At 34.9% G+C, this 27,729-nt stretch overlaps 1 protein-coding gene across 1 annotated transcript in view; it reads right to left on the bottom strand.

Annotated features, from left to right (window-relative positions):
- PPP1R12A (protein phosphatase 1 regulatory subunit 12A) overlaps positions 1-27,729 on the bottom strand; it is a 155,129-nt gene that overhangs the window by 64,581 nt on the left and 62,819 nt on the right. The window contains 4 exon segments of the mRNA XM_077770237.1: positions 4,679-4,715; positions 7,760-7,956; positions 9,275-9,438; positions 16,286-16,404. Of these exon segments, the coding sequence (XP_077626363.1) occupies positions 4,679-4,715; positions 7,760-7,956; positions 9,275-9,438; positions 16,286-16,404 (517 nt within the window).

Raw genomic sequence — 27,729 nt, 5'->3', positions numbered from 1 at the left:
GTGAACATTTGTTTTCATTTTCTTGGAGACAGAGCTATAACTGAAGTTATTGGGTCATGTGGTAACTCCATGTTTAACCCTCTGAGGCTTTTTTTCTTTTTGATACCTCTGTAAAAATTAAAGTCTTGCCACAGTAACAAAAAAAAAAATACTACTTTATCAAGACAGAACAATGTATGTACTTAAAATTTACAGGATTCAAAACCACTTGTATATCTGCCTTTGTGTGTGTGTGTGTGTGTGTGTGTGTGTGTGTGTGTGTGTGTTAGAAAGTCTTCCCAGTAGGAAATTAAGAAGCAATCTATCCTTTCCCACTCAGTCCAGGAGATAGTTTTAGCTTTTAATAAATCTTCCCCCACCCTTTTTCAGCCTTGAGTATTAAATGCTAAGAATTAAATTCCTGAAGGATAAGTGGCTCTGGAACAAAATAACTAGCTCAAATTTTGAAGGTGCCCTTTAGATTTGAAATAGGGACATGTTAATCCATTTTGCTATATCACACTTTCTTTGTTCTACATAGTTCTACAATGTTACACATGCTATGCTTGTTAACCAAATTGTTTTCAAGACCATGTTGGGTGAAAATAACACAGTGACTTCTTTTTAAGTATTATTTTAAGTACTTATCAACCCTTCTCATGAATGAAATACTGCACCTTAAAAATTTTTTGAACTGTAATTAAATTTTAGCAGCAGTTAAAGGCAATGGGGTTATTTTAGTAACCAAGGAATTTTCCTTAATAAGAAATTGGATCACCTTACTAACCTTTCTTTTCACTTTCTCCCTTGATAAATGAGTCTACTTTGCAAACAGCAGCTGACAGAGAATAAAAACTGGAGTAAAATGCAGGCTATAAACAGAGAAAAGTTTCTAATTTCAGAACAGCACATCCCTCAACTTAACCATGTTCAGTAAATAATATATAGGACAGTTATGAAGCTAGCCAATTATAAAGTTATAAACATGACCTGGTTCTATGCTTCATGAATCGGGTGCTAACAGTAGTGCATATAAGCAGAATCACTCAAAGCAACCAAGAAGCAATTGAGGACAGCACAATGCTGAGGTATGAAAAAGTAAGGACTCAATCAAGAAAACTATCTTAAAAAAAAATTACGGCTTAATAAATTAGTTTACAATACATCTGTAAATTATCAGAATCACACTAGAACCACTGTTTAAGCCTAACTTTATGGACTATTTATTCTTTCCTCACTTATTCTAACTGAATTGCTTTTGCAGGTGTGATCTCTCTTCATTTTGACAACCAGTGAAGTAGTCAGAACAAGCATTGTGACTCCCCCAGAACAGATGAGGAAACCTAGACTCTTGAGTATATGTAGTATTTGCTCAAAGGTCATGCAGGTAATGAAGGGAAAGTGGGAATAGAATCTATGTGTCTACTGCTCCACTGTCTTTATAGAAAATAAGAATAAGGTCAGATAAACTCAGGGAAAAAAATCCTTGTGCCCATTAACAGCAGAAGCAGTTTTGTTATTCATTTAAATCTTTATAATGACAGCTATCAAACTAAAAAGTTGTCTACAAATCATTGTAAGATTGCATACAGAGAAAATTCCAATTAGAAAAATATCTTAGTTAATATTTAAAAAGGGACAATATTTGGGTACCTTCTAGTAAAATTTTTTAAAAAATTAAGGAAGCTAAAGAAAAATATATTTAAAGTCTATGTCACATAACTTATGAGTTAAAATGACAGCAAATGTCTTTGCAAGTAAGTTAGAGAAACTCTGTATTTAAGAACATTTCTCCCACTTTTATGTAGACTTTCAAATTTTCTATAGGATTTGTTGCATTTTTAAAAGGTTTTTTTTTTTAATATTTTTGAGAGAGACAGAGAGAGACAGAGAGAGACAGAGAGAGGAGTGCGTGCGAGTGGGTGAGGAGCAGAGAAAGTGAAGGAGACACAGAATCTGAAGTGGGCTCCAAGCTCTGAGCTGTCAGCATAGAGCCCAATGTAGGGCTTGAACTCACAGACCGCGAGATCATGATCTAAGTCAAAGTTGGATGCTTAACCGACTAAGCCACCCAGGCGCCCTGATTTTTCCACTTACTATATTATACATTTACCAAAAATTTATTTTCTATTAGTAAAGAATTAGTCTAAACTCTGAAGTTGAGTTGTAAAAATTAGCTTACATTTCTCTGATATCATTTTAAGAAGAAATCTACTAAAAATCTTCAATCTGCAAGTACTGAAAAAGGTATCAAATGACAAGATAAATTCATTTAAAGCCGCTTACACAATAAAGACTAATTCTGACTGAACATAAAATGACATATTTTTTAAAAATGTACCCAATGATAACAGAGAGCCTAACTCACACAGGCAAAATCATAAAAAAATTAAAATTAAAAAAATTCTTTCTTATAAAAATACCTTCCATTACTGTAGAATACAATCTCCCTTCCCACACCACAAAAAGCTTGCATTTGGGTATACTTAATAGCCATACAGGTCTTTAGAATGCTGTATGTATTATGTAGCTCCTTGCTATTTAAAGGGGTCTTCAAGGGGCGCCTGGGTGGCTCAGACAGTCTGACTTGAGCGTCTGACTTCGACTCAAGTCATGATCTCACAGTTCGTGGGTTTGGGCCCCATGTCAGGCTCTGTACTGACAGCTCAGAGCCTGGAGCCTGCTTTGGATTCTGTATGTCCCTCTCTCTCTGTTCCTTCATGCTCACACTCTGGTCTCTCAAAATTCAATAAACATAAAAAAAAAAGTCTTTAAAATCTTGATATTTTAAAAGAAAAATCCAATTTTGATAAAAATTGTATAATCGTATTTTTACAACTTATGAGTATTTGGAAAAATAAAGCATGAGAAATCAAAAACTAAGAAAAATCTGCAGAGAAACTTAGCAAATAAATTATTCCTAATTATATTTAATTATTATCGCTTTAGGAAAATTACTCAACTTCTCTAATCATGTTCGCAAATCTGCATAACTCAGATAACTTTATAAGGGTTTTTAAAAGGTTAGCATTAGATAATAATATATGTGAAAATAAGTTTAAAATTATAAAATTCTAAGAAATTATAAGGCATAATTCTTTTAAGATCATATAAAGATACACTGAAATGATGAAATGAGGGGATAATAAGTTAAAATTCAGGATGAACTTGCTATTATATGGGGGGCGCCTGGATGGCTCAGTCAGTTAAGCATCTGCCTTTTGCTCAGTCATGATCTCATGGTTCGTGAGTTCAAGCCCCATGTCGGGATTTCTGCTGTCTGCATGGAGCCTGCTTCAGATCCTGTCCCCCTCTATCTGTGCCCTTCTCCCACTTGTGCTCTTTCTTTCTCTCATAATTATAAAAAAAAAAACCTTAAAGAAAAAAAGAAATTGCTATTATAGTAACAGAGAAACAAAAAGAGAAAGCAAAATGATTTATTATATGCAGTCATTCTCCTAGAGCATAATTATGATAAACCGATGGGCACAGGAATTAGACACTTACAGAACAGATGCAAGATAAAAATAGTTATTTTTATACACACTATATATTGTCTATGTATCACTACCAAAAATAACATTTAAACTAGCAAATGAAACAATCTTCTTGGAAAACCATTTCCATTAATAAGCTTCTTTCTTCTGGCCTTATCATTAATAAGGCTACTATCAATGAATGAACCAATTATCAGCATGTCATTGGACAAGTGGCCTTTAAGAGACACTGTTTGGGAGAGAGACAGAAATGCAGAAAAGAGATTAGAAGGTAAGAGGTATTCACTAATTTCTTCAGAAATAACCCAACTGCTGAGGGAACTCCTACATGGAAGGAGAGGAAATATGAATTGTTAAGCTAAAATTATCTGACCTTTTACTTAAAATTAAATACCATCAACATTTACTTGTCTTCTAATACTGATGATAAAACAGAAAACTGTTATATATATATGTGTGTGTATATATATACATATATACATACATACATGAAATACATGTCTCAGTACATACATATGAAAGGAGTTAAGAGAGAGTTTCTTTATCGCTTTATGTCAGCAACTAGAACATAAATCTCTACTACTACCTCAACCTCCAAACACTTAGCCACGGGAAAATCTTGGGCATATGGTTATCATTTTTGCTCTCTTCCCTTTGCAGGTCCCCGATTAGAAACTGCTGTTATCAGAGTGTAATCAGCACCAGCACTTATATTAATGGACACAACAGAATCAGATGACACCATCTGAATGAAGATGAGATCATTTTAGGAACCTCTGCTAAGTAATCTACCACATTATCCTATAAAATGCAATATATAAAAGATACCCTATGGAAGTTAAAAGTAATTAAGCTCACTAGAGGAAATGTGTCGAGTTCTTCAACTGTTGGTATATGAGAAGAATCATGCATACGAATAGAAGGGAACTAGTAAGAATAATGGTGACACTGGTAACTTGATGGTGCTTGGAAGGGAGTACAGAAAAAAATTCTAATCTAGTAAAAAATCTGACAACCCGAATCTGTTCATGATTTTGTAAAAAACACTTATGTGATATTCACTCCTTACTTCCCTCTACCTAATTGGGTGATAAAACTTCTACCTTATTAACTGTTTTCTTGTCTGCAAAACTAGGAGACTACATGTTGCATCTCAATAATTTTATCTGGAATAAAACTTTATAGGTTTTCTATACTCTCACCTGCTGTAAGACCTCATTATCCAAGTCACTTAAGAAGCTATAAGAAAGCCGTTAAGACTATCAGCTAAAAAGAAATAGAAATGTGCTTCTGTATGTGTTCTAACCCATAGAGTGATGGGAGAAAACATTCACACAGGAAAGCAAAATTTTCTTAATTTATGAATTCTGAAGTACCCAAATCTACTCTATTGCATATGGTAATATGATTACTCAAAGAGTAATACTTCTTTCTTTGAGGAACAAGGTCAAAACCACTTTATAGATAGCTGAGAAATACTTAATAATAATAAAAATCAATAAATGACTGATAAAATGGTTTGTACAGTTCATAAAATAATTATATAATTTACGTTGCAATATTTTTGATACTTCTAAAACACTTATTTCTAAAAGTTCAATATTTAAAATATTTAAAATATTTAAAATAAATATATCAAATTTAAAATTTGATATTTCTAANTATGTTAAACTAATTTATTGCATCAAAATGTCTTCAGGTGTCCATATAATATATCACTTTAGGCTAAATGTGTTCTAAAAATATAATGGGATCAAACAAATTTATTTTGTAGTTTTTCTGTTGTCTTGCAGTTGANCTGAAACAGGCTCCAGGCTCTGGGCTGGCAGTCAGCACAGAGCCCGACGCGGGGCTGGAACCCACGAACCGCGAGATCATGACCTAAGCGAAAGTCGGACACTTAACCGACTAAGCCACCCAGGCGCCCCAACAATGGGCAATTTTCATAGGAAAATGACAATCTGCTAGGAACAAAACAAAGCAGGAGCAGCTGGGTAGTAGCTCAGTCAGTTGAGGGTCCAATTCTTGATTTTGGTTCAAGTTGTGATCTCATGGTTCAGGAGATCCAGCCCCATATCAGGCTCTGCGCTGACAGCATGGAGCCTTTTTGGGATTCTCTCTCCCCTTTTCTCTACCCCTCCCCCCACTTGTGCTCTCTTTCTCTCAAAATAAATAAATACACATTAAAAAGAAAAAGGAACAAAACAAAGAAAAACAAATATTCCAAGGGGGTGAGTCTACTTTTCTGCAGCAGTAAAAAGCAGATATTCTGTCAACAAAGCTAGAAAAGAGGAATACATTTTAATATAATGCAAAGATTTGTATAAATTGTTAGTATGCCCTCTTAACTATATATTGACATCAACGTTCATTTTATCTAGAAATTAAGCTCAGAGAACAAAGAATGGGTCTATAAATTGCATACGGCAGTTTCTCACACACAGGCGAACAGTAAATACTTTATAACTCATGAAATCACTTACTTTCCAAGAAGTTGAGCTTGAGAAGGGCTTCTTTTTACCTACAGGAGGTGGTAGTGATTGCTAATAATCCTTCATTTATTTATATTTCAAGAACTGACCATCTAATTCCTAAGACCATCTAGAGCAGCTGTTTCTAATTCTGGATCCAAAACAAAACCATCTGAAGACCTTGTTCAAAAAAAAAAAAGATTCTCCAGCTCCACCCAATCCTATGCAATTAAGCAGCAAATTGGGAGATGGGCCCTGTCAATCTATATTTTTAATAAGTCCCCTGTCATCTGCTTGCAGACCAACATTTAAGAGCCACCAATCTAAAGAACAAACTAACAGATGTAAGTCTAGAGATTTAAGTTAAAAAAAAAATGTCCATTACCATATATATTATAGATAGAGACAGAATACTGGAAGATAATGAAAATAATCTCCCATTGGAAAATATGAACTATAATAATGTTAAATATTCTAAGAAACATAAAATCATAAGTATTTGTAAGTCTATGTGGAGAGGAAAGACAGAAAAGTAGTTACATTTATTTTTCATTAAATATATGGCTCTCTATATGCCAGGCCACATTAAATTAAAAAAAGTAAGACTGTACTTTTATGTTTGTGGGGGAGTGGGAAGATATAATGGGTAGGGTTACATTTGAAACCAGTATCTTCTATTTATTTCTCTATTTATATATTTATATATTTTTACTTATTTATTTTTTTAAGTAATATATTTACAAAGTTCAAAAATAAAAAAGAATATGGGGCACCTGGATGTCTCAGTCGGTTAAGCATCCGACTTTGGCTCAGGTCATGATCTCACAGTTCATTGGTTAGAGCCCCGCATCGGGCTCTGTGCTGACAGCTAGCTCAGAGCCTGGAGCCTGTTTAGATTCTGTATCTCCCTCTCTCTCTGACCATCCCTGCTCACGCTCTCGCGCTCTCTCTCTCGCTCTCTCTCTCAGAAATATTAAAAACTAAACTAAAATAAAAAAGAATAAATGGCTACATAGGGAAGTCACTCCCACTGCTGACCTTTAGCCCACCAGTTCACCAGTTTCTCCTCCCTTAAATAGTCATACTGCTAATTTTGATTGGATCCTTACAGAGAAATTTTAAGTATGTATCAGCAAATAACAAAAAAAATTATTTTTCTTGAAGATTTTGTCTTTAAGGGGCACTTGTCAGTTAAGCATCCAAAATTTCAGCTCAGGTCATAATCTTACTGTTTATGGGCTCAAGCCCCACACCAGGCTCCATGCTGACAGCATGGAATCTGCTTGGGATTCTCTCTCTCCCTGTTTCTCTGCCCATTCCCCACTCATGTGCGCGCATGTGCTCTCTCTCTCAAAATAAACATTAAAAAAAAAAAAAAAGATTTTAAGTAATCTCTACACCCAGCAGGGAGTCCAAAGCCTCAACTCCAAGACCAATACTCCTATACTCCACTGACTGAGTCAGCGGTTGCCCCTAAAATTTAAAACAATAAACACAAATGATGCATCTTCTGTCCTTGGTTTTTTTTTTTATATATAATTAATACATCCTAGTGTTCTTCCTGTCCATATGTAGTGTTTTAATTGTTACAAGAGTATACCAGTCAAGGGATATATCAGAATTTACTCAACATTCTCGTACTCCTAGTATAAACAGTGCTGTTAGCACACACCTTATTTCCTCTGAGAATATCTGTGTTAAAAAAAAAAAAAATTCTAGAGGTAGAACTGTTAAGCCAAAGAATAATTGCTACTTTGAGAAATCTGCTCAATTGTCATACTTTCACCAGTAAAAGAGTGCCTTTTCCCCAACCTTGCCAACAATGTGCCAAACATTTTAATCTTTGCCAATATGATAGATGAAAAGTGGTAGGGATTCATTGTAGCTTTAACTGCACTTATGAATAAGGTTGAGCGTTTTTTTTTCCCCAGAGGCTTAAGAGCCTTGAACTTAGTCAAAGGATGGAAAGGAATTTGCCTCCGAGTTGAAGAGATGGTGAATGAAGGTATCTAAACAGAAACAAAGTAGGCATTAAGACATCATGACAGAACTTCAAGTAGATATATATAGTTGGATAATGCATGCCTGAGGAGCAATGATAGCAGCCTAGCTTACAAGAGGATGACTAATGGTCTTATGTACTAATTTGAGGAGTTTAAAATATATCCCAATCCACACTGAGAATATCAACAAAGAATTTAAGAGCCTAGATAACTTAATTACAAAGACCCCTTAGAAGCTGTCTAGAAAACTATTTTACAGTGCAATCTACTACTTAAAAAAACATTACCTTTACTATTTGCAATATTCTTAATAATTTCTTTTTTTTTCTTTAAAAAAATCCTGTTGTCAAGTCGTAAGGTTCATTCCTCACCTGCTAATGGGGTCTAATTAGCTAAGTCTTTGGATCCAAGACTTTGCTAAGTCTTGGATTAGAGAAAACACATAGGGGGATACGAAAAGTAATTAAAAGTTAACTTCACTATTCTAGAAGGTTTCAATTATTGAAGTAAGTAGGGATTGAAAAGAGGAGGAAACTTGGGACTAGTTGACCCACTTAAACTTCATTGTTTTTACTGAGCAGGGAGAATAAATAAGGAGAATAGACTGATATTAGAAGCTCTTGTGAAACAACATAAAGGGTGCAGAAGATTTTGCTGAGGGCTAGTCTTATTTCCTTTCACATACATATAATAAAAGTTACACACTGTGTTATTTTTTTCATTTGGCTGCCAACACTTTTGCACTGCATAAGTAAAACAAACTAAAATTTATTGTCACATAAAAGAGTTTTGTTTCAATGAAATTTGCTGATCAACTGTAAAGTCTCAGTTGCTTATGCCTTGATATTTAATATTATGCTAAAAGCACTCTGAGTCCCACTGTTACGCAGTAAAAAGAAAACTGCGTTTTAGATAAATTACATGTAAATACTCACCAGGAATCAAACATTCTGAATTTGATATGCTTATAACAAAGCACTGTTCTTAGTCTCAGTAACCAGAGTTAGCCACCCTGGGAACTTCAAAGTGACTCTGTAGTAACTTACCAGCCCAGAAAGTAACACATAATGGTTGTCTAATGCATCAACATTAGATTGATGTTATTGGGAAACTGCAACCAGATAAAAAAATAATCAAAATTCAAGAGAAAACAAAGTGCTTTAGGAACAAAGCAATAATATTCAAGGTAGCTTTCTCCTTTTCCTGTAAACAGACATTAAATGACTTTTATTAAACTGTTTCAAAATAATGTCTGCAGGTATCTTAAGAAAAGGAACAATGAAATAAGAAAAAAAAAGTAGAAATAGGACTGTGAAAACAATACTTACTTTAAAACTTCTGTATAGCCTTTCGCGGCTGCAACGTGAAGTGCTGTACCTCCAGATTTTGCATGCCGGACATCATTTATTTGACCGCTATTTAGCCACTGCCTTGCATCTCTAAGCATTATCCGTTCTTCTTCCTTTCGTGCTGCTTCTATATCAACCCCTGATAAAATAAAAATTGCTTTTATTTTTTTCTTTATAGAAAATGTTCTTCCTATGTGGTAAATAAAATTATCCAAAACATTTCAAGTTTTAAGTAAAAATTAAAAGTGAAAATATATTTTTCAAAAATAGGCTAATATCAAGCTGGTTAAATAAAGAAATGTGGGAATGCTGTAGATATTTCATTAGCCTTTTCTACTGATTATATTTACTTTTTAGCCCACAAATATTACTTTGACTTTCTTTTTACCAATAAATCCTTTTTTCAAAAAAATTGANAAGATCATGACCCAAGCGAAAGTCAGACGCTTAACCAACTAAGCCACCCAGGTGCCCCTCGCTACTTCTTTTTTAAAGAGTTCAAAATCCTGAGGAAAAAAATTAAAATAGAAAAGATAATCTTGAAATGCCTAAATGATCTCATGTTGTCTCATGGCTTCAACTGGTGGCTATTTAATAAACAGCACACACCACCATGCATTTATAGTATTTTTTGTTCCAGAAGTCTACAAACTTATTAAAGGTAGAAATACTACTTTTTTATTTTGTATCCCCACTGTTAAATAAGTACCTAATACAAATTAAAAGGGGTCAGTAAATGTATACTAAGTAAATGATGAATGAATAAATGAGTAAAAAATCACAATCTGACACATACACACACCTCTCCTTGGCTAAGATCTCTCCTATAATTCATATCCATGTTTCCAACTATCTAGCCAGGATTTTTTTTCTTTCATTCATCCATTTACCCACCCATTCAATATGCACTGATTGCCTACTAGATGTCAGGTGCTTTTAGAAGATTCACTGGGGATAGAAGTAAACTTCTTAGATCATAGAAGATACACCTATGTGAAGAAAAATACAGCAAAGTAAAGGGACAGAGGGTAATGAGAAAAAGCTGTTATTTTATAAGGTTTGGTTAAAAAAAAACCAAAACAGTGTCTTTGATAAGGTGACATTACAGCAAAAAATAGAGAGTGGTAGTTATACTATGTAATCTAGGAGACATTCCAGACACAGGGAAGTCCTAGTAAGCTCTGACGCAGAAGCCTGCTTGGAATGTTCTGCTTAGAAGGCCAGGATGTCTACACAGTAGTGAGAACAATGAGCAGAGTGATATAATCTGACTTAATTTTAGAGAATCATTTAAGCTGAAAAGTTAAGAGAAGAAACTGAGGTATCAAACTGGAGGATACTGCAATAATTCTGTCAAGAGATTAAGAGTTTAAACCAGGCTGGCAGCAGTGAAGGTTAATAAAGAGGTTAGAGTCTGGATTCTTCAAGGTATACCAACAGAATATGCTGTTAGTTTGGATGTAGGAGAAAAAGAAAGGTCATGTATGAATCAAAGGTTTTCTGCCGGAGCAACTGGAAAATTTAAATTTTCACTATGAGAAATGTGAAGTTTAAGATGCCCTAACAGACATCTAATTGGAGATATCAAGTAGTCAGTTGGATTATCTGTGCTTGGAGAATGGAAGAGTCAAGATGGGCAAATATTATAATAAAATTATATGTCCATAGGTATCTGAAACCTCACACTAAAATCTTAACTCAATTTCCCTAGTCAGTCTGCTTGCTCCCTGTCTTATATTTACTCTACTAGGTACCATTACTTAGCCAGCACTTTCCCACTTCACCAATTAGTTCACAGACTTTGAGGTGCCATCTCTTAGAGTGTCATCTTGATACCTTAGTTCATCGACATCTTAGTTCATGTCCTATATCCCACACTTTGACTACTATTATTATTGGCCTGTAACCCATTTAATCTCACTAAGTTCCAATTCATTTCCCATACCACTGTCAGCCCAGTTTTTCCATATCAAAAGACAATCATTTTATTTTTCTACATAAATTTGTCAATGATTGTTAACTCCCTGTAAGACAAAATTCAAGTTCTTTAGTGTAGAAGACAAAGCCTTTTTATGATTTGGTCTCAGTGCACTTTTAATCTCTACTCTTTCTCTTCTAGCATCACCCAGTATTCTTACCATCTGTTTTCCAAAAAGGTCCCCAAATACATCATGCTTGTGTGCTTTGTGCAAGTTATTATCTTCTACATGGACTGGATCCTTCCCTTGTCTAAGCAAATTACCATTTAAGCCATATCTAAACCATTCAACTGAAGCTCAACTTTTAAAAAGTAGACCATAATTGAAAACATTTTTACAATCCCCAAATTACATAAGTATAGGTAAAGTCATCTTCAAACTAGAGAATGTTATATCTCATAATCACATCTGAAAGAAACTTGCAATAAGACTTCCCAAAAGGGCGCCTGGGTGGCTCAGTGGGTTAAACACCGACTCAGGTCATGATCTCACAGTGCGTGAGTTCGAACACTGTACTGACAGTGTGAAGCCTACTTGGAATTCTCTTTCTCTTCGTTCTCTGCCCCTCCCCAACTTGTGCACATGCACACATTTTCTCTCTCAAAATAAATAAACTGAAAAAAACAAAAAACAAAAAACAAGATTTCCCAAAAGTTTTATAAAAACAACCAATTATATATACTATATATGTGTAATGGGTAAAACTTATTATAATCTTTATTTTAAAAATATCGCCATTTCTAATGAATCAATTTTATATCTCAAAAATTTCCTACCGAAAGATAATCAGCTCATTTTATTTAAGATGCCTTCTAATGTTATTCAGAAAAGATATTATAAAATTATAATCATAATACATTAAATATAACCCTTTTTTAAAGTTTATTTATTTATTTTGAGAGAGGGAGGGGCAGAGGAAGAGGGAGAGAATCACAAGCAGACTCCACACTGTCAGTGCAGAGCCCAATGTGGGGCTCGAACTGTGAGATCGTGACCTGAGCTGAAATCAAGAGTCAATGCTCAACTGAGCCTCCCAGCTGCTCTTAAATATAATCTTTTTACTAAATGATTTTTCTCAGACTGATTTTTCTTACACTTTATTCTTTTACTATGTCTCTTAAAACATGAACCTCTTATATTATCTTGATCATTTTTGTCTTTGCCATCTTGAACATTCTTATTTTTATTATCTTTTACTATTCTAAATTTCCTCTGAACCTGAAATTAGGAAAATATTTACTTCTCAATTTATCTAATTTCATCCTATCCTTAGCTGATCCAAAGCAATTACCTTTTTTCTGCTTCTAAATCATGTTCTTCTATGAATTATATATAAAACAACCCAAGTTTAAAATTAAAGTATGCGTGAAGGGAATTTCTTATGTTTAAGACAATCTAGTTAGAAAGAAAAGCTCTGCTGTCATATTAAAATATGTTTTTAAAAGACTACTGATTATAGACCCTACTTTAGATCATTAAAATTTTCTAAAGAAGGGGTGGCCCTTATTATAGTACATATTACTTGTTTTCCAGTTCCATTGTTTTAACTAGCTAGTGACCTCAAGAAAGCCATAACTTCTTTGAATATTAGTAGAACAGGTTAAGAACACTGATATTGAACCTAGACTGCTGGGTTTCAATTACTTACCTGTGACTTACTAGCTCTGTTATTTGGGGCAAGACACTTAATCTATGCTAATATTGTTTATTTCTAAAATACTGATTTGTTTAAAAAAAAAAGGGCAATGAAAGCACCTATTCCATAAGGTTGTTGTGAGGATTAAATTAATATATGTGAAATTCTTAGATCAGAAGCAAGCACCCAGGTGTTAACTATCATGATCAGCTCTAAATGCCTATGATTCTGCTTCTCTTTTCTTGGTTTATGGTCTAACAGAAAGAAAATCCTATAATGCATGTACCTGGTCCTTAGCCCACGTATGAAAATTACAAGATTTTTAAACAATGAAAACAGTATGTGTTGAAACTAAACTGGGTATAATATAGTAAAGTGTTGAGATGATTTAACATCTGTCACTACTGTTGAAAAACAGTAAAGACTGAAATGTAGGCAAATCTCCTATTAAGAAAAAAATAAGAATAAACTGAAGTTTGGTTACAGCTAAGAGATACAAAGATTGACTTGTGTCCCAAGCTAAATAAAGACAGTTGCATTAAAATATAAACCAGAAATTGGGGCGCCTGGGTGGTTTAGTCGGTTGAGCGTCCGGCTTTCGCTTAGGTCATGATCTCGCGGTTCGTGGGTTCGAGCCCCGCGTCGGGCTCTGTGCAGACTGCCAGCTCAGAGCCTGGAGCCTGTTTCGGATTCTGTGTCTCCCTCTCTCTCTGACCCTCCCCTGCTCATGCCGTCTCTCTCTCTCAGGAATAAATAAAAAACATAAAAAAAAAAAAATATATATATATATATATAAACCAGAAATTCTTTTAACTACCTTTCAATCTTCAAGATCAGGAATTGCATGCTCTACAGACTGAGCCAGCTGGGCATCACAACTCATTACTAGTTTCAAAGGCAACTTACTTAAGCATGACTAGTTACTGATCAAATATATTAAATGAGAAATTAGAGCTAAAAAATTAGAAAATATGAAATAAAAGCATTTATATCAGGATAAACAATTTGAGTAATCTTATCACTGCAAGAGGTATATTTAAGGTGCTCTTTTTATAATCACTAAAATCTATTAGTGATAATCCCTTCATTTTGTTAATCTAAATAAAGATATGCTATAAGTTCATGAATTCTCATTATATGAATAAAATGAACATCACGAAGTATCTTCTATGAGATATTTTTAATAAATGCAGTACGGTAGTGATGAAAAGTGTGGGCTCAAGATATCTGTCACACTATCTGGGACTAAACTATAGTACTTCTCACCCATATGATCCTTGGCAAATCACTAAGTCTCAATTTCTCATCTGTAAAATGGGGGTAATAGTAGTAGTAAACTCTTAGAATTGTGCAGATGAGCCCATTTGCTCAATTCCTGACACATATATAATCAGCATTTAGTAAGAGGTAGCTACTATTATTAGTGTTAGCTTTTCACTGTTCAGTTCCAGGGTGATCTCATCTATTATTCTCCCAGATTTACATTTTCCATCTTGCCATCTCCTAAGTTTCAGCAATGCAACAAAACTGTCATCTGGATGTCTGTTAGCTGTCACAAATTCAATATATCCCCAAACAAATTCACATACTTTCTAAATCTGTTCTTGCTTTGTCCCATATTTTCCCATATGTATTTAGCCATCATTAATTTGTTTGGGGAGGGGGGCTTTTTAAAGTTTATTTATTTTTAGAGAGAGAAAGAAGGCAAGTGAGCAGGAGAGGGGCAGAAAGTGAGGGAGAGAGAGAATCCCAAGCAGGTTCCGTGCCATCAGCACACAGCCCGATGCAGGGTTTAAACTCATGAACTGTGAGTTCATGACCTGAGCTGTAACCAAGAGTTGGAACACTTAAATGCCTGAGCCACCTAGGTACCCCTAAGCATCAGTAAGTCTTAAACTAAAAACTGCAGGAGGCAAACAGGTGGCCTCAATTCTTCCTTTATCTCCACATTCAATTCTTCATCATCCTGCTCTTTTCTATCTTAAAATGTAAGTGTTTTGTCCTTATCATCTTTCAGCAGAACCAATTTAAGAGCCTTCTTCAAGGAAGATATGCCACCATGTATTTATTTCCCATTCTAAATTATCCTCCAAACTGCCATCAGCTATATACTACTAAAAACCAAATCTAATCAAGCTTATTTCCTGCTTGGAGATATTTGTTGCATTTAATGCCTATAAAATGGATGCCCTTCACCATTAGATATTATATATACACACAAAAATATACACATTATATATTATATCTCAAAATACAATTCATACACCATTTACAGGACACACTGAGTGGTTTTTATTATAATCAGTTTAAAACACTCATCGTTCCTAAACAAAACTTTACCCATAAATAATCACTCTTCATCTATAAACTGATGTCTCTTAAATTTATATTTTCAGACTGTACCTCTCTCTGCTCACATATTCATCTGTTTATATATCAGCAAAACAAACTTGACACATCTGAAAATGAATTCCTGAACTTTCCCCACAAACCCTACTTTTCCCACAATATTCACATCTAATTTACCCCTTCTTTCTTGCATACCATACCCTTAATCACTCAATAATCCTCTTGGCCAAACCCTCAAAATAGATCTAAGATCTGACCTCTTCTCATTACTTTGTCCACTACCACCTACTTCTGCCCTTACCCTCCTACAATTTATGCTCAACACAACAGCCACAGAGATCCTTTCTAAAGTAAGTCAGATCATGTCACTCCTTTACCTCAATTCCTCACTGGTTCCCTACTTCACTTGGAAGCCGAAGTCCTTCCAATGGCCCACAAAGCCTTATGTGATATGGTTCACAATTACCTCTGTGACATCATCTCCTTCCAGCCTCTTCCTTGTTCTGCCTACTTCAGTCACACCAGCCTACTTGTTGTTTCTCTGAATATACCACGCACTCTCCCCTCCTTGTACTCGTTACTTCCTGTCTGGAGTGTTCTTTTCCCAGACTCACATGATTCATTCCCTCTCATTCAGATCTTAACCTAAATACCCACTAATCAGTGAGGACTTCTTGACTGCTCTATTTAAATTTGCAATGTATCTCATTCACTCTGTGCATTTTCTGACCCTCTCTGCCTATTTTCTCTCCCAAGTTTTTATTACTATATAATTTTGTCTGATTCTATATCTTATGATATTTAAAAAATTTTAACAGTATTAAAAAGATGTACTGTTGAGAATCATTTATTTTTTCAAAGAGTCATACTACACATATTGTTACGGAAGGTGATTTTTTTTTCCTACTCAAATTATGACTTCTCCTTCAATGTCAACAATTATTTTATTACAGAAGTCAAGTACCATATTCTTTCTAAAACAGTTTTAAACATTTCCTCCATTTAGGGTGCTTTTATATTACCTTGCCGATTAACTTCATTCTGAAGTAGCTCTTCCATTGCCTCCTCCTCAGCAATATCTAATGGTGTGTCTCCTTCACTGTTGACAGCTCCTACATGTGCTCCCTGACCAATCAAAAATCTGTAAAATCAATGAGAAGACAGTTAAGCAATGATATCATCATTAAGACTAAATGCATAACCAATGAGGAAAATTCCTATGTAAGAGTTAACAATCAAAACCAAGGACAGTAGAGTTTTTAAAAAAAGCACCATAGGACTTTTCTGGTTTTAAATCTTATTTCCTAATTTTTCTATAATGCACACACTGCTTTACTAATACAAAAATGTTAATATTTAATGATAATTAGAAAGACTTTTATAAGATCACTTCAGATGGTCTCCATTAAGATTTTTCATGATCTCCACATCAGACTGGTTTCCTAACTGATCTCCATGTTCCCAGTCTTATGCCATATGCAACAGTTCTTAACCTGGGTTGATGGAATCATCAGAAGGCCATTCAACTGATGCAAAGATCTTAAAACACTGTTTATGCTCAACATTTTTTGAAATTAAAGTATTGGTCTTTTTATTTAACATGTTACTAAGCAAGCACATATGTAACTATACCATAAATGTGTTTTTCCAATATTTTGATAAATGTAATCCAATAGAACTGGTTTTCGGTGTACTTTGTATTTTACTTTATACATCCAAAAGTACAATCCTGAGAAAAGTATCCACAGGCGTCATCAAATCTGAAAAAGGGATCCAGATATAAAAAGGTTAGGAATCTCTTCCACTGTGTCAACCGTGCATCGCCGAAAGTCACCTATTTAAAAAGACTGGGGTCAATTTCCTACTTAAAATCTTTGCATGGTTGTACCATACTAAGAGAAAACATACAATGCACTCAATGATCTCGTTTTGTCTTCTTTTTCAGCTTCATTTCTCTTCCATCTTATATCACACTTTAGGCTCAAACAATATGGAACTGCTTATAATGCTCCTTTGGATTTCCTGATTTTACTTTTCTATACATAAAGCATGGGCTCCTTTCCTCTATATCCCTAACCACCTTAACTCTCATTCACATATATATTTTCATGACTATAAAAATATTCTCATTATAAAAATGGTTAAAAAAAAAGGTCCAGTTTAAAAAAAAAAAAGGAAAAAAGAACTCCTTTATACTTCTTCTATGATTATGTTCCCTCACCAGAGATAAACATTACCAATTGAATTTTTCCAATAACTTTACTATGAGATTATATGTGTGTATATAAACATATACACAAAGTCACTTTGAGGTTCTTTTTGAAAAACAAAAACTAATGAGGTTATTTTCAATGCACAGGAACCCAATGCATTATAACAGCTGAAAAATATTCCACAGTACAGCTGAATCATACATTTCTTATCATCCGCTTAATGGACATGTTCTTAAATGTACACCTAACCCTATCAATCTTTAAAAATTTTCCCAACATGATGGGATAAAACTTAATTTCCTGATCACATATGAGGTTGAAAATATCTGGATATGTTTACTGGCACTTGTATTTTCTCCTTTTGTGAACTTATTTACATCTCTGGGTTGTATTTCTAATGTGTTCACTAACTCAACAAATACTTGGGCGGTGTTTTTACAGACTGAATGTTTATATCCCCCCAAATTTCATGTTGAAATCCTAACCTCCAAAGTGATGGTGTTAGAGGGGTGGGACTTTTGGTAAATAATTAGGCTTAGATGAAATCATGAGGGTGGCGCACCCATGATGGGACTACAGTTGTTACAGAAGAATAAGCGACTAGAGCTCACTGTCTCTCTGCCAAAAAGGACACAGAAAATGGCCGCCATCTGCAAGGCAGGAAAAGGGCCCTCACCAGACAGAGAACTGGCCAGCACCTTGACCTTGAATTCCTCAGTCTCTGGAACCATGAGAAACAAAGGCCTCTTGTTGAAGCCACCTAATCTATGGTAGTTTGTTATCCCACCCAAAGCTAAGACAGGTGTCTGGTATGTATTTAGTACTATGTTACACGCTAAGAATACAATCATAAGCAAAAGCAAACATAGATCTTTCCCTCAAAGCTTACAGTCCAGTAAAAGAGTTAGATTATTCAAAGAGTTAGATTACTGTAAAATTTTGGTAAGTCTTATGATAGAGAATTTTGTGGTGTTTAGGAGTGAGTAATAGGATAATCTGATTCAGTGGGGTCAGGATTCTCTGAAGAATATATAGGTATATGGAAGAAAAGTGTGTTCCAGGTTAAGAGAGTACAAAAGGCACCATAGAGCCCTGTGATATTAAGTATGTATGGCTTACAGGGGCCTGGTTCATTTTTCTCAAAGAATGTATCAATCTCTATGTATTTCTGTCTCTCTCATACACACACATGGTCAATGACTGTCTATTTTTCTAAGATGGTCTGTGATTTGGAATGTTTTCAAAAAGATCACTTTGTGGGGCACCTCAGTTGGTTAGGCATCTGACGTCAGCTCAGGTCATGATCTCGCTATTCGTGGGTTCGAGCCCTGCATCAGACTCTGTGCTGACAGCTCACAGCCTGCAGCCTGCTTCAGATTCTGTGTCTCCCTCTCTCTGCTCCTCCCCAGCATGTGTTCTTTCTCTCTCATAAATAAATAAACTTTTTTTTTTTAAAAAAAAGATCACTTTGTACAGTATGGAATATAAATTAGAATTTAGTATGAAAGTAGGCAGATCAGTTAAGGAGCTACTGCAGTTAGTACAAAAAAATTATGCTGGAAGCTTGAATTTAATGGAAGAAATGGATAAATTCCAGACATGCCCAGGAAATACTAGGAGATCAGTTGGATATGAGAAGGGAGGATGAGGAAGGTATGTAGGATAAACTGAAGTTCTTGACTGGTATAATGTGATAGATGGATGGTGATACTAATTAGTGATATACAGAAAACTAAGTTATTTCTTGCATCTGATTAATAGATATGTTACAAATATTTTCTCCATATTGTCACTACATTTAAAAAAAAAACCTTTTTCTTTTAATTTTAACTTTTTTTTTTTTTTTCCTGAGAAAGAGAGAGCATGAGCAGGGGAGGGTCAGAGAGAGAAGGAGACACAGCATCTGAAACAGGCTCCAGGCTCTGAGCTGGCTGTCAGCATGATGCAGGGCTTGAACCCACGAACCATGAGATCATGACCTGAGCTGAAGTTGGACACTTAACAGACTGAGCCACCCAGGCACCAGCCCCCCAAAACTTTTCTGACAGTATTTTGTATATTACTAAGTTTAAAGGTTGTATAAAGTCAGGTCTGCCAAGCTTTTACTTTAAGAGGGCTTTTACCATCTTGTTACATGTATTTATGCGGAGATGTAACTTTTACAGACACACACATAAAGAAAAATGAAAGAATATATATTATAAAGTTACAATGATTACCTCTAAGTGGTAATCAGGAGGGATTTGTATTAGCAGAGTTTTTGGGGGAGATTTTTTGTTGCCAAATTTTCTGCAGAAAGTTTATTTTGTATATGTGTATCAGACCACAAGAATGGATACCATACCATTTTGTAGCCTGATGCTTTTACAGGTAATAACAGGTTGTAAAAATTTCTCCCTATATAAGGCAATGTTTCAATGTTTAGGATCTTCATGGGACTTCTACAATAAAGTCATACTTGAATTGAGGCAACTTTTTCTGTTTCAGAGTTTAAAAGATATATACTATAAAACTAAACAACATTTATATGCTACAAATAAGTAAATGAATCTGGAGCAAAAGAGAAAAAAAGATAAAAATTGTATAATAAACTGTGTTATATGCACCAGGAAAATATGCAATTAATCTGCCAGGCAAAATATCAACCAAACAATTAGGGAGATTTCTATGAACCCACTTCTGTTTTGTTGAGGGAGAAATCATTCACAGGATATAAAGACTGAGAATAAAAGAGTGCCTCAGAGTAGCCGCAGTGCTTGCAGCAGAGGGAGCTATAGGGGAAGCAGAGTCCCAAGGAAGTATCAGGTCAAAGCCAAATACAGACAATCCAAACTTTATATAAACAGGAAGGATGTTAACGAGAGACTAACAAGAGTAAAGTTCCGTAACTACTGGCAGGAAACTGAGAGCCTGGAGCAATTCCTGAGCCAAAAGTTTAGGTGTATATACATATATTCATACAATTCACAAAAATCTNAACCTCATGGCATTAATTCTTACCTACCGTGAAGAATCTCAAAAAGTCATTCAAAGATTGGTTGTATGAAAAAAAACTCATAAATGTTTAAGGTCTGTAGACTTGGGAGTTAGGCCAACTCTGCCTCTTGACAGCTGTGTGACATTCATTAACTTAAAAAATTTAAAGACTAGTCTATAGACATATTACAGGGCTGTGTGAAGTTTAAATGAATTACTAAAAATAAAATTAAAACTCTCTTTTATCCCATCATGCAAAATCATCACATTTAGAAAGCAATGTTTAAGATAAAGTGAAACAAAATAGCACAGGCTATCTGGAATACCAGAAATTGAAGGGCTCTGGAGATACTGAAAACAGATGGCTGTACTTCCTTCAAATGGAAAAAAAAAAAAAGCAGGAGTATTATAAGCAGCTCACGTGACTGCTAATAAGGAAAAATATATTTATTTTAACATTTCTTGTTAAAAAAAGCAAAGATTTCACATAGGAGTCCCAAATTGAAAGTCAGAAAATTGGGCTGTTTCTCAACTAAGCAGTTTTTCTGAATGCTTTAGAGCTAAACAATAATAAAAATAGTAATAATAAAAAATAAAAAGGCAAGGTTTTATTGTCTTAACAATGTTTAATGACTTCCTCAAGCAATACAAAGGAGGCCAACATAGGAGATGCCTATAAATGATGAAATTCTTCATATATTGTAGAAGTGAAAAAGCTGAACTGCCCCGTTTATTGAGATTTATAATAATCTAGCAACTTGGGTCAATAAATTTTTTTGAGAGAGAGTACAAGTGGGGGAGAAGGGAGGAGGAAGGGAAGGAGAGAGAAAGAGAGACACAGAGAGAAAGACAGACAGTGAGAGAGGGAGGGAGGGAGGGAGGGGAGGGGGAGAGAGGGAGGGAAAGAATGAGAATCTTAAGCAGGTTCCATGCTCAGCACAGAGCTCTGATTCGGGGCTCAATCCCATCACCCTAGGATCATGACCTGAGCTGAAATAAGAGCTGGACACTCAACTGACTGAGCCACCCAGATACCCCAAGTCAATAGATAATCTTGGATAGATAAATTAATAGACCTCAAAATCAAGACATGATCCAAATGGAGTCTTACAAAATTATCTGTATATGCACTAATTTAAAAATCTGAAAAAAGGTGTAAAGTTGTTAACAGGTTACTGGTTTCAACTTGAATATGGTTCATTAGATAAATTTGCATGATTCTACTGAGGTTAGAATTATTCAGCGTTAACTGAATTCGGAGGATAAATGTTGAAGTGTCTATTAATTGTCTCGGATAATGAGTTTTGTCAAAAACCATCCATGGAAGACACTGAGTGAAAGGGAAATAGTTCATCTGAAAAATTTGATCTTTTAATTAAAATTGTCTTTAATTTTAGAAGCTAATGAGAACACAGTGGTCAGAGGCAAGGAGGAAGTAACTATCAGCCAAAGCTGAATATATTTAGTGTCCAAATTTAATGCATACTGACTTTACTCACTGTAGGAAAACTAGTATCAAGAAGTCATCATAACTTATATATGAACTTTTCATGTATTCGAAACATGAATCTTTAAAAAGGAGAAAGTTAGTGAAGGCTTAAAAAAGAAGGAAATTCTATCACACTGATAAACCTTAAGGTCACTGTGGTAAGCAATATAAGACAGTCATGAAAGGACAAATAGCGTCCTTTTAAAGGTGTCAAAATCACAGAAACAGAAAAATAGAGATTTGGTTGGTTACTAAGGGCTGACGGTTAAGGCGAGGGGAAATTAGTGTTTAGTGTGCAGAATTTCAGTATTACAAAATAAAAAAATTCTAGAGAACTGTTGCACAACAATGTGAATATATCTCACACTACCCAAACTGTAACATTTAAAATGGTCACAATGGTAAATCTAATAATATGTGCTTCCACCGTAATAAAAAAAATTTTTAATCAAAATGTCAAAAGAATAACACTGGAGTAGTTGTTTCTTGAAAAATCAAAAGGAGTTACTCAAAGCTATCTAATGACACAGAAATTATGAACTACCTGAACTTTTCAAAGATTAGTAATATCCTACTATTCACTTCAGAAGTAAATGCTATTTCTTTTGGAAGTCTCTGAGCAACAAACAAAAATCCTAAAAGAAGTATAAATAACTTTATGTGTTTTCAGTGGGAATGCACTTTTGCTTTTTCATTATTGAGGTTCTATACCACAATGAAAAATAGTTGAAAATGGTAAGAATCCAAACAGTTCTGACTTGGAACCTCTGAAAAGTTTTTTCTTCTTTTTTTCGGTTTCTTTTTTGGCTTAAATAGTAACTAGGAACTTTATTGGTTCACACGATTGGAAGTTCAGAGGTAGACTGAACTTCAGGATGTATTTGACTGAAACTCATTTCAACAATATTATCAAGTACCCAGGATAATATCAGTTCTATACCAAGTTGGTTTCTTCATGGTCATAGGATGATGGTAACAATTAGAGCTACATGCCTCTTTGTTTAAAAATAAAAATCGCCTTTTTTCCCCCCTAATGACTCTCACTTAACAATGAGAAAACATTTCCCAGAAGGCTGTAAGGAATCTTCTTGGCATGTCTCATTGGCCTAGATGAACAGTTATGTGCCTATTCCTAAACCAGCCTGTTTCTAAAGGAATGCCATATGCTGACTGCTTTAAGCCCTGGTTTCTAGACGAATTATACGCAAGAAGGATCAGATTTTCTTGGTTGAGTCAGATTTATCAGGTCCTGCCTCAAATGCCCAAGTCAATTCCTTAAACTACATGACTGATGCAAAATGTCAGGACATTTTAATGTTGAGGAGATGACCTCAGTGTCTACTGCACAAGTGGAAACCAACGTTGAGGGATAAAAGGTAAATGTTAAATACAAACATGAAACAGGACAGTTCAGAGCTGGACTTTGGCTGGAGTGTGCCTTTTTGGTACGACCTGGCCAGTATGACCCCATGTGAAAGAGAAGCTTCACCAACCAATATCTGACATTTTTGACTTAGTATTTCCTCTATGTGTATAATTCAGCAGATTCCATTATATTTCTGTTCCCTTAAGTTATATATTACAATCATTTCTCAAAAATTAAATTTCCTGCCAGCATCCTAAAATGGAAATGTCACACATACATATACTATGAAAATACTAAGTCTTTTACAAAATTAAAAATTTTAAGAATTTTAAATTTTAAGTTGTCAATAACATTTATAGAGTCTGGTGTACATATAGCTAGCTCTACAATAATCTTTGGAAGACTAAGCATTTCACATTAAATAGAATTTCCATTTATTTTATTTTTTTATTTTTTAAATTTATATCCAAGTTATTTAACATATAGTGCAATAATGATTTTGGGTATAGAATCCAGTGATTTATCCCATACATATAATACCCAGTGCTCATCCCAACAAATGTCCTCCATAATGCCCCTTGTCCATTTGGCTAATCCCTCCTCTCACAACCCTTCTAGCAACCCTCAGTTTGTTCTACATATTTAACAGTCTCTTTTGTTTTATTCTCTTCCCTGTTTTTATATTATTTTTGCTTTTCTTCCCTTATGGTCATCTGTTTTGTATCTTAAATTACACACATGAGTGAAGTCATATGATATTTTTCTTTCTTAATACACCCTAGTTTTATCCATGCTGTTGCAAATGGCAAGATATCATTATTTTTGATTGTCGAGTAATACTCCATTGTGTGTGTGTGTGTGTGTGTGTGTATGTGTGTGTGTATGTATATATATATATACACACACCACATCTTCTTTATCAATTCATCTGTTGATGGACATCTGGAGTCTGCATACTTTGGCTATTGTCAATAGCACTGCCATAAACATTGGGGTGCATGTGCCCCTCTGAAACAGCATACCTGTATCCCTTGGATAAATGCCTAGTAGTGCAATTGCTGGGTTGTAGGGTAGTTCTATTTTTAATTTTTTGAACCTCCATACTGTTTTCCAAAGTGGCTGAACCAGTGTGCATTCCTACCAGCAGTGCAAAAAGGTTCTTTCTTCACATCCCTGCCAGCATCTGTCATTGCCTGAGTTGTTTATGTTAGCCATTCTGGCTGGTATGAGGTGGTATCTCATTGTGCTTTTGATCTGTATTTCCCTGATGATGAGTAATACTGAGCTTTTTTTTTTTTTATGTGTCTGTTAGCCATCTGTATGTTTTCTTTAGAAAAGTGTCTATTCATGTCTTTTGCCCATTTCTTCAGTGGGTTATTTGTGTTTGGGTGTTGAGTTTGAGAAGTTCTTTACAGATTTTGGATACTAGCCCTTTATCGGTTATGTTTGCAAATATCTTCTCCCATTCCATCTGTTGCCTTTAAGTTTTGCTGTTTCCTTTGCCATGCAGAAGCTTTTTATCTTGATGAGGGCCCAACAGTTCATTTTTGCTTTTGTTTCCCTTCTGTCTGGAGACACACAGAGTAAGAAGTTTCTACGGCTGAGGCCAAAAACGTTTTTGCCTGCTTTCTCTTCTAGGATTTTCATGGTTTCCTGACTTATTTTAGGTCTTGCATCCATTTTGAGTTTGTGTATGGTGTAAGAAAGTGGTCCAGATTCATTATACTGCATGCTGCTGTCCAGTTTTCCCAACACCATTTGCTGTCTTTATTCCATTGGGTATTCTTTCCTGCTTTGTCAAAGACTAATTGACCATACATTTAGGGCCATTTCTTGATTCTCTATTCTATTTCATTGATCTAAATGTCTGTTTTTGTGCCAGGCCCATACTGTCTTGATGATTACAGCTTTGTAGTACATCTTTAAGTCTGGAACTGTGATGCCTCCAGCTTTGGTTTTTTTCAGGATTGCTTTGGCTATTTGTTTTTTGTTTTGTTTTGTTTTGTGGCTCCATACAAATTTTAGGATTGTTTGTTCTAACTCTGTGAAGAATGCTGGTGTTATTTTGATAGGGACTGTACTGAATACGTAGACCGCTTTGGGTAGTATCAACATTTTAACAATATTTGTTCTTCCAATCCATGGGCATGGAATATTATTTCCATTTTTTGTGTCTTCTTCAATTTCTTTGGCTTTCTATAGTTTCCAGTGTATAGATTTTTCACCTCTTTGGTTAGGTTTATTCCTAGGTATTTTATGGGTTTTGGTATAATTGTAAATGGGATCAATTCCTTGGTTTCCCTTTCTGCTGCTTCATTACTGGAGTACAGAAATGCAGCCAATCTCTGTGCATTGATTTTATATCCTGTGACTTTGTTGAATTCACATGATCAGTTCTAGCAGGTTTTTTTTGTGGAATTTTTTCGGTTTTCCATACAGAGGATCATGTCATCTGCAAAGAGTGAAAGTTTGACTTCCTCCTTGCTGATATGAATGTAGTTTATTTCTCTGTGTTGTCTGATTGCTGAGGCTAGGACTTCCAATACTATGTTGAATAACAGTGGTGAGAGTGAACATCCTGTCATGGTCCAGATCTTGGGGGGAAAAGCTCTCAGTTTTTCCCCATTGAGGATGATATTAGTTAGCAGTAGGTCTTTCATATATGGCTTTTATGATCTTGAGATATGATCCTTCTATCCCTACTTTCTTAAGGGTTTTTAATCAAGGATGCTGTATTTTTTCAAATAAGCAGTTTGTCAAATGCCTTCTCTGCATCTATTGACAGGATGATGTGATTCTTGTCCTTTCATTAATGTGATGTATCACACTGATTGATTTGCAGATATTGAACCAGCCCTGCATCCCAGGCATAAAGCTCACTTGATCATGGTGAATGATTATTTTAATGCTGTTGGATCCAGATGGCTAGTATCTTTTCAGAATTTTTGCATCCATATTAATCAGGGAAATTGGTATTATAGTTCTCCTTTTTAGTGAAGTCTCTTTCTGGTTTTGGAATCAAGGTAATGCTGGCCTCATAGAATGAGTCTGTAAGTTTTCCTTCCATTTCTTTCTTTCTTTCCTTTCTTTCTTCTTCTTTTTTTTTTGGAAAAGCTTCAAAAGAATAGGTGTTAATTCTTCTTTAAATGTTTGTTAGAGTTCCCCTGGAAAGCCATCTGGCCCTGGACTCTTGTTTTTTTGGGAGGCTTTTGATTACTAATTCAATTTCCTTACTGGTTATCATTCTGTTCAAATTCTCTAATTCTTCCTGTATCAGTTTTGGTAGTTTTTATGTCCTAGGAATTTGTCCATTTCTTTCAGATTGCCCAATTTATTGGCATATAATTGCTCATAATAATCTCTTATTATTGTTTGTATTTCTGCTATGTTGGTTGCAATCTCTCTTCTTTCAAAGAACCAGCTCTGGGTTTCACTGATCTGTTCTACTGTTTTTACAATATTGATAGCATTGATTTATGCTCTAATCTTTATTATTTCCATCTTCTGCTGGTTTTGGGTTATATTTGCTCTTCCTCTTCCAGCTCTTTAAGGTGTAAGGTTGTGTTGTGTATCTGAGACTTTTCTTCCTTCTTAAGGAAGGCCTGTATTGCTATATACTTCTCTCTTATGACTGCCCTTGCTGCACCACAGAAGTTTTGGGTTGTGGTGTTATCATTTTCATTGGCTTCCTGTATTTTTTAATTTCCTCTTTAATTTTTGGCTAAGCCATTTATTTTTTAGCAGGACATTCTTTGATCTGCAAGTATTCATTGACTTTCCTAATTTTTTCTTGTGGCTGATTTTGAGTTTCAGAGCATTGTGGTCTGAAAATATGTATGGTATGATCTTGATCTTTTTGAACTTGTTGAGGGCTGATTTGTGTGCCAGTATGTGATCTATTCCAGGGAATGTTCCATGTACACTTGAGAGGAATGTGTATTCTGCTGCTTTAGGATGAACTGTTCTGAATATATCTCTTAAGTCCATCAAGTCCAGTGTGTCATTCAGAGCCATTGTTTCCTTGTTGATTTTCTGTTTAGATGATCTGTCCATTGCTGTAAGTGGGTGTTGAAGTCCCCTACTATTATGGTACTATTATCAACGAGCTTTTGTATATTTGTGATTGACTTGACTTACATATTTGGGTGTGAAAATTTTTCTTAAAAACAGCAGTTCCTTATTCAGGACTTGATAAATGTTATGGCACATTCATGGTTTTTTGATGAGAAATCTTTTGTCATTCAAGTTTACCTCCTTACAACATTATTTCTTTCTCACTGCTATCAAGACTTTTTTTCTTTAGTTCTCAGAGGTTGGTACAGAAGATGTACTTGTGTGGAGTGCTTTGTTTTATCCTGTCTGGAATGTTGTTTTTAATGTTTATTTACTTTATTTTTATTTAAAAAAATTTTTAAGTTTATT

The sequence above is a fragment of the Crocuta crocuta genome, unplaced genomic scaffold (assembly GCF_008692635.1).
Source record: "Crocuta crocuta isolate KB4526 unplaced genomic scaffold, BGI_CrCroc_1.0 scaffold317, whole genome shotgun sequence".
NCBI lineage: Eukaryota > Metazoa > Chordata > Mammalia > Carnivora > Hyaenidae > Crocuta > Crocuta crocuta.
This window is presented reverse-complemented; position numbering and strand designations above follow the sequence as displayed.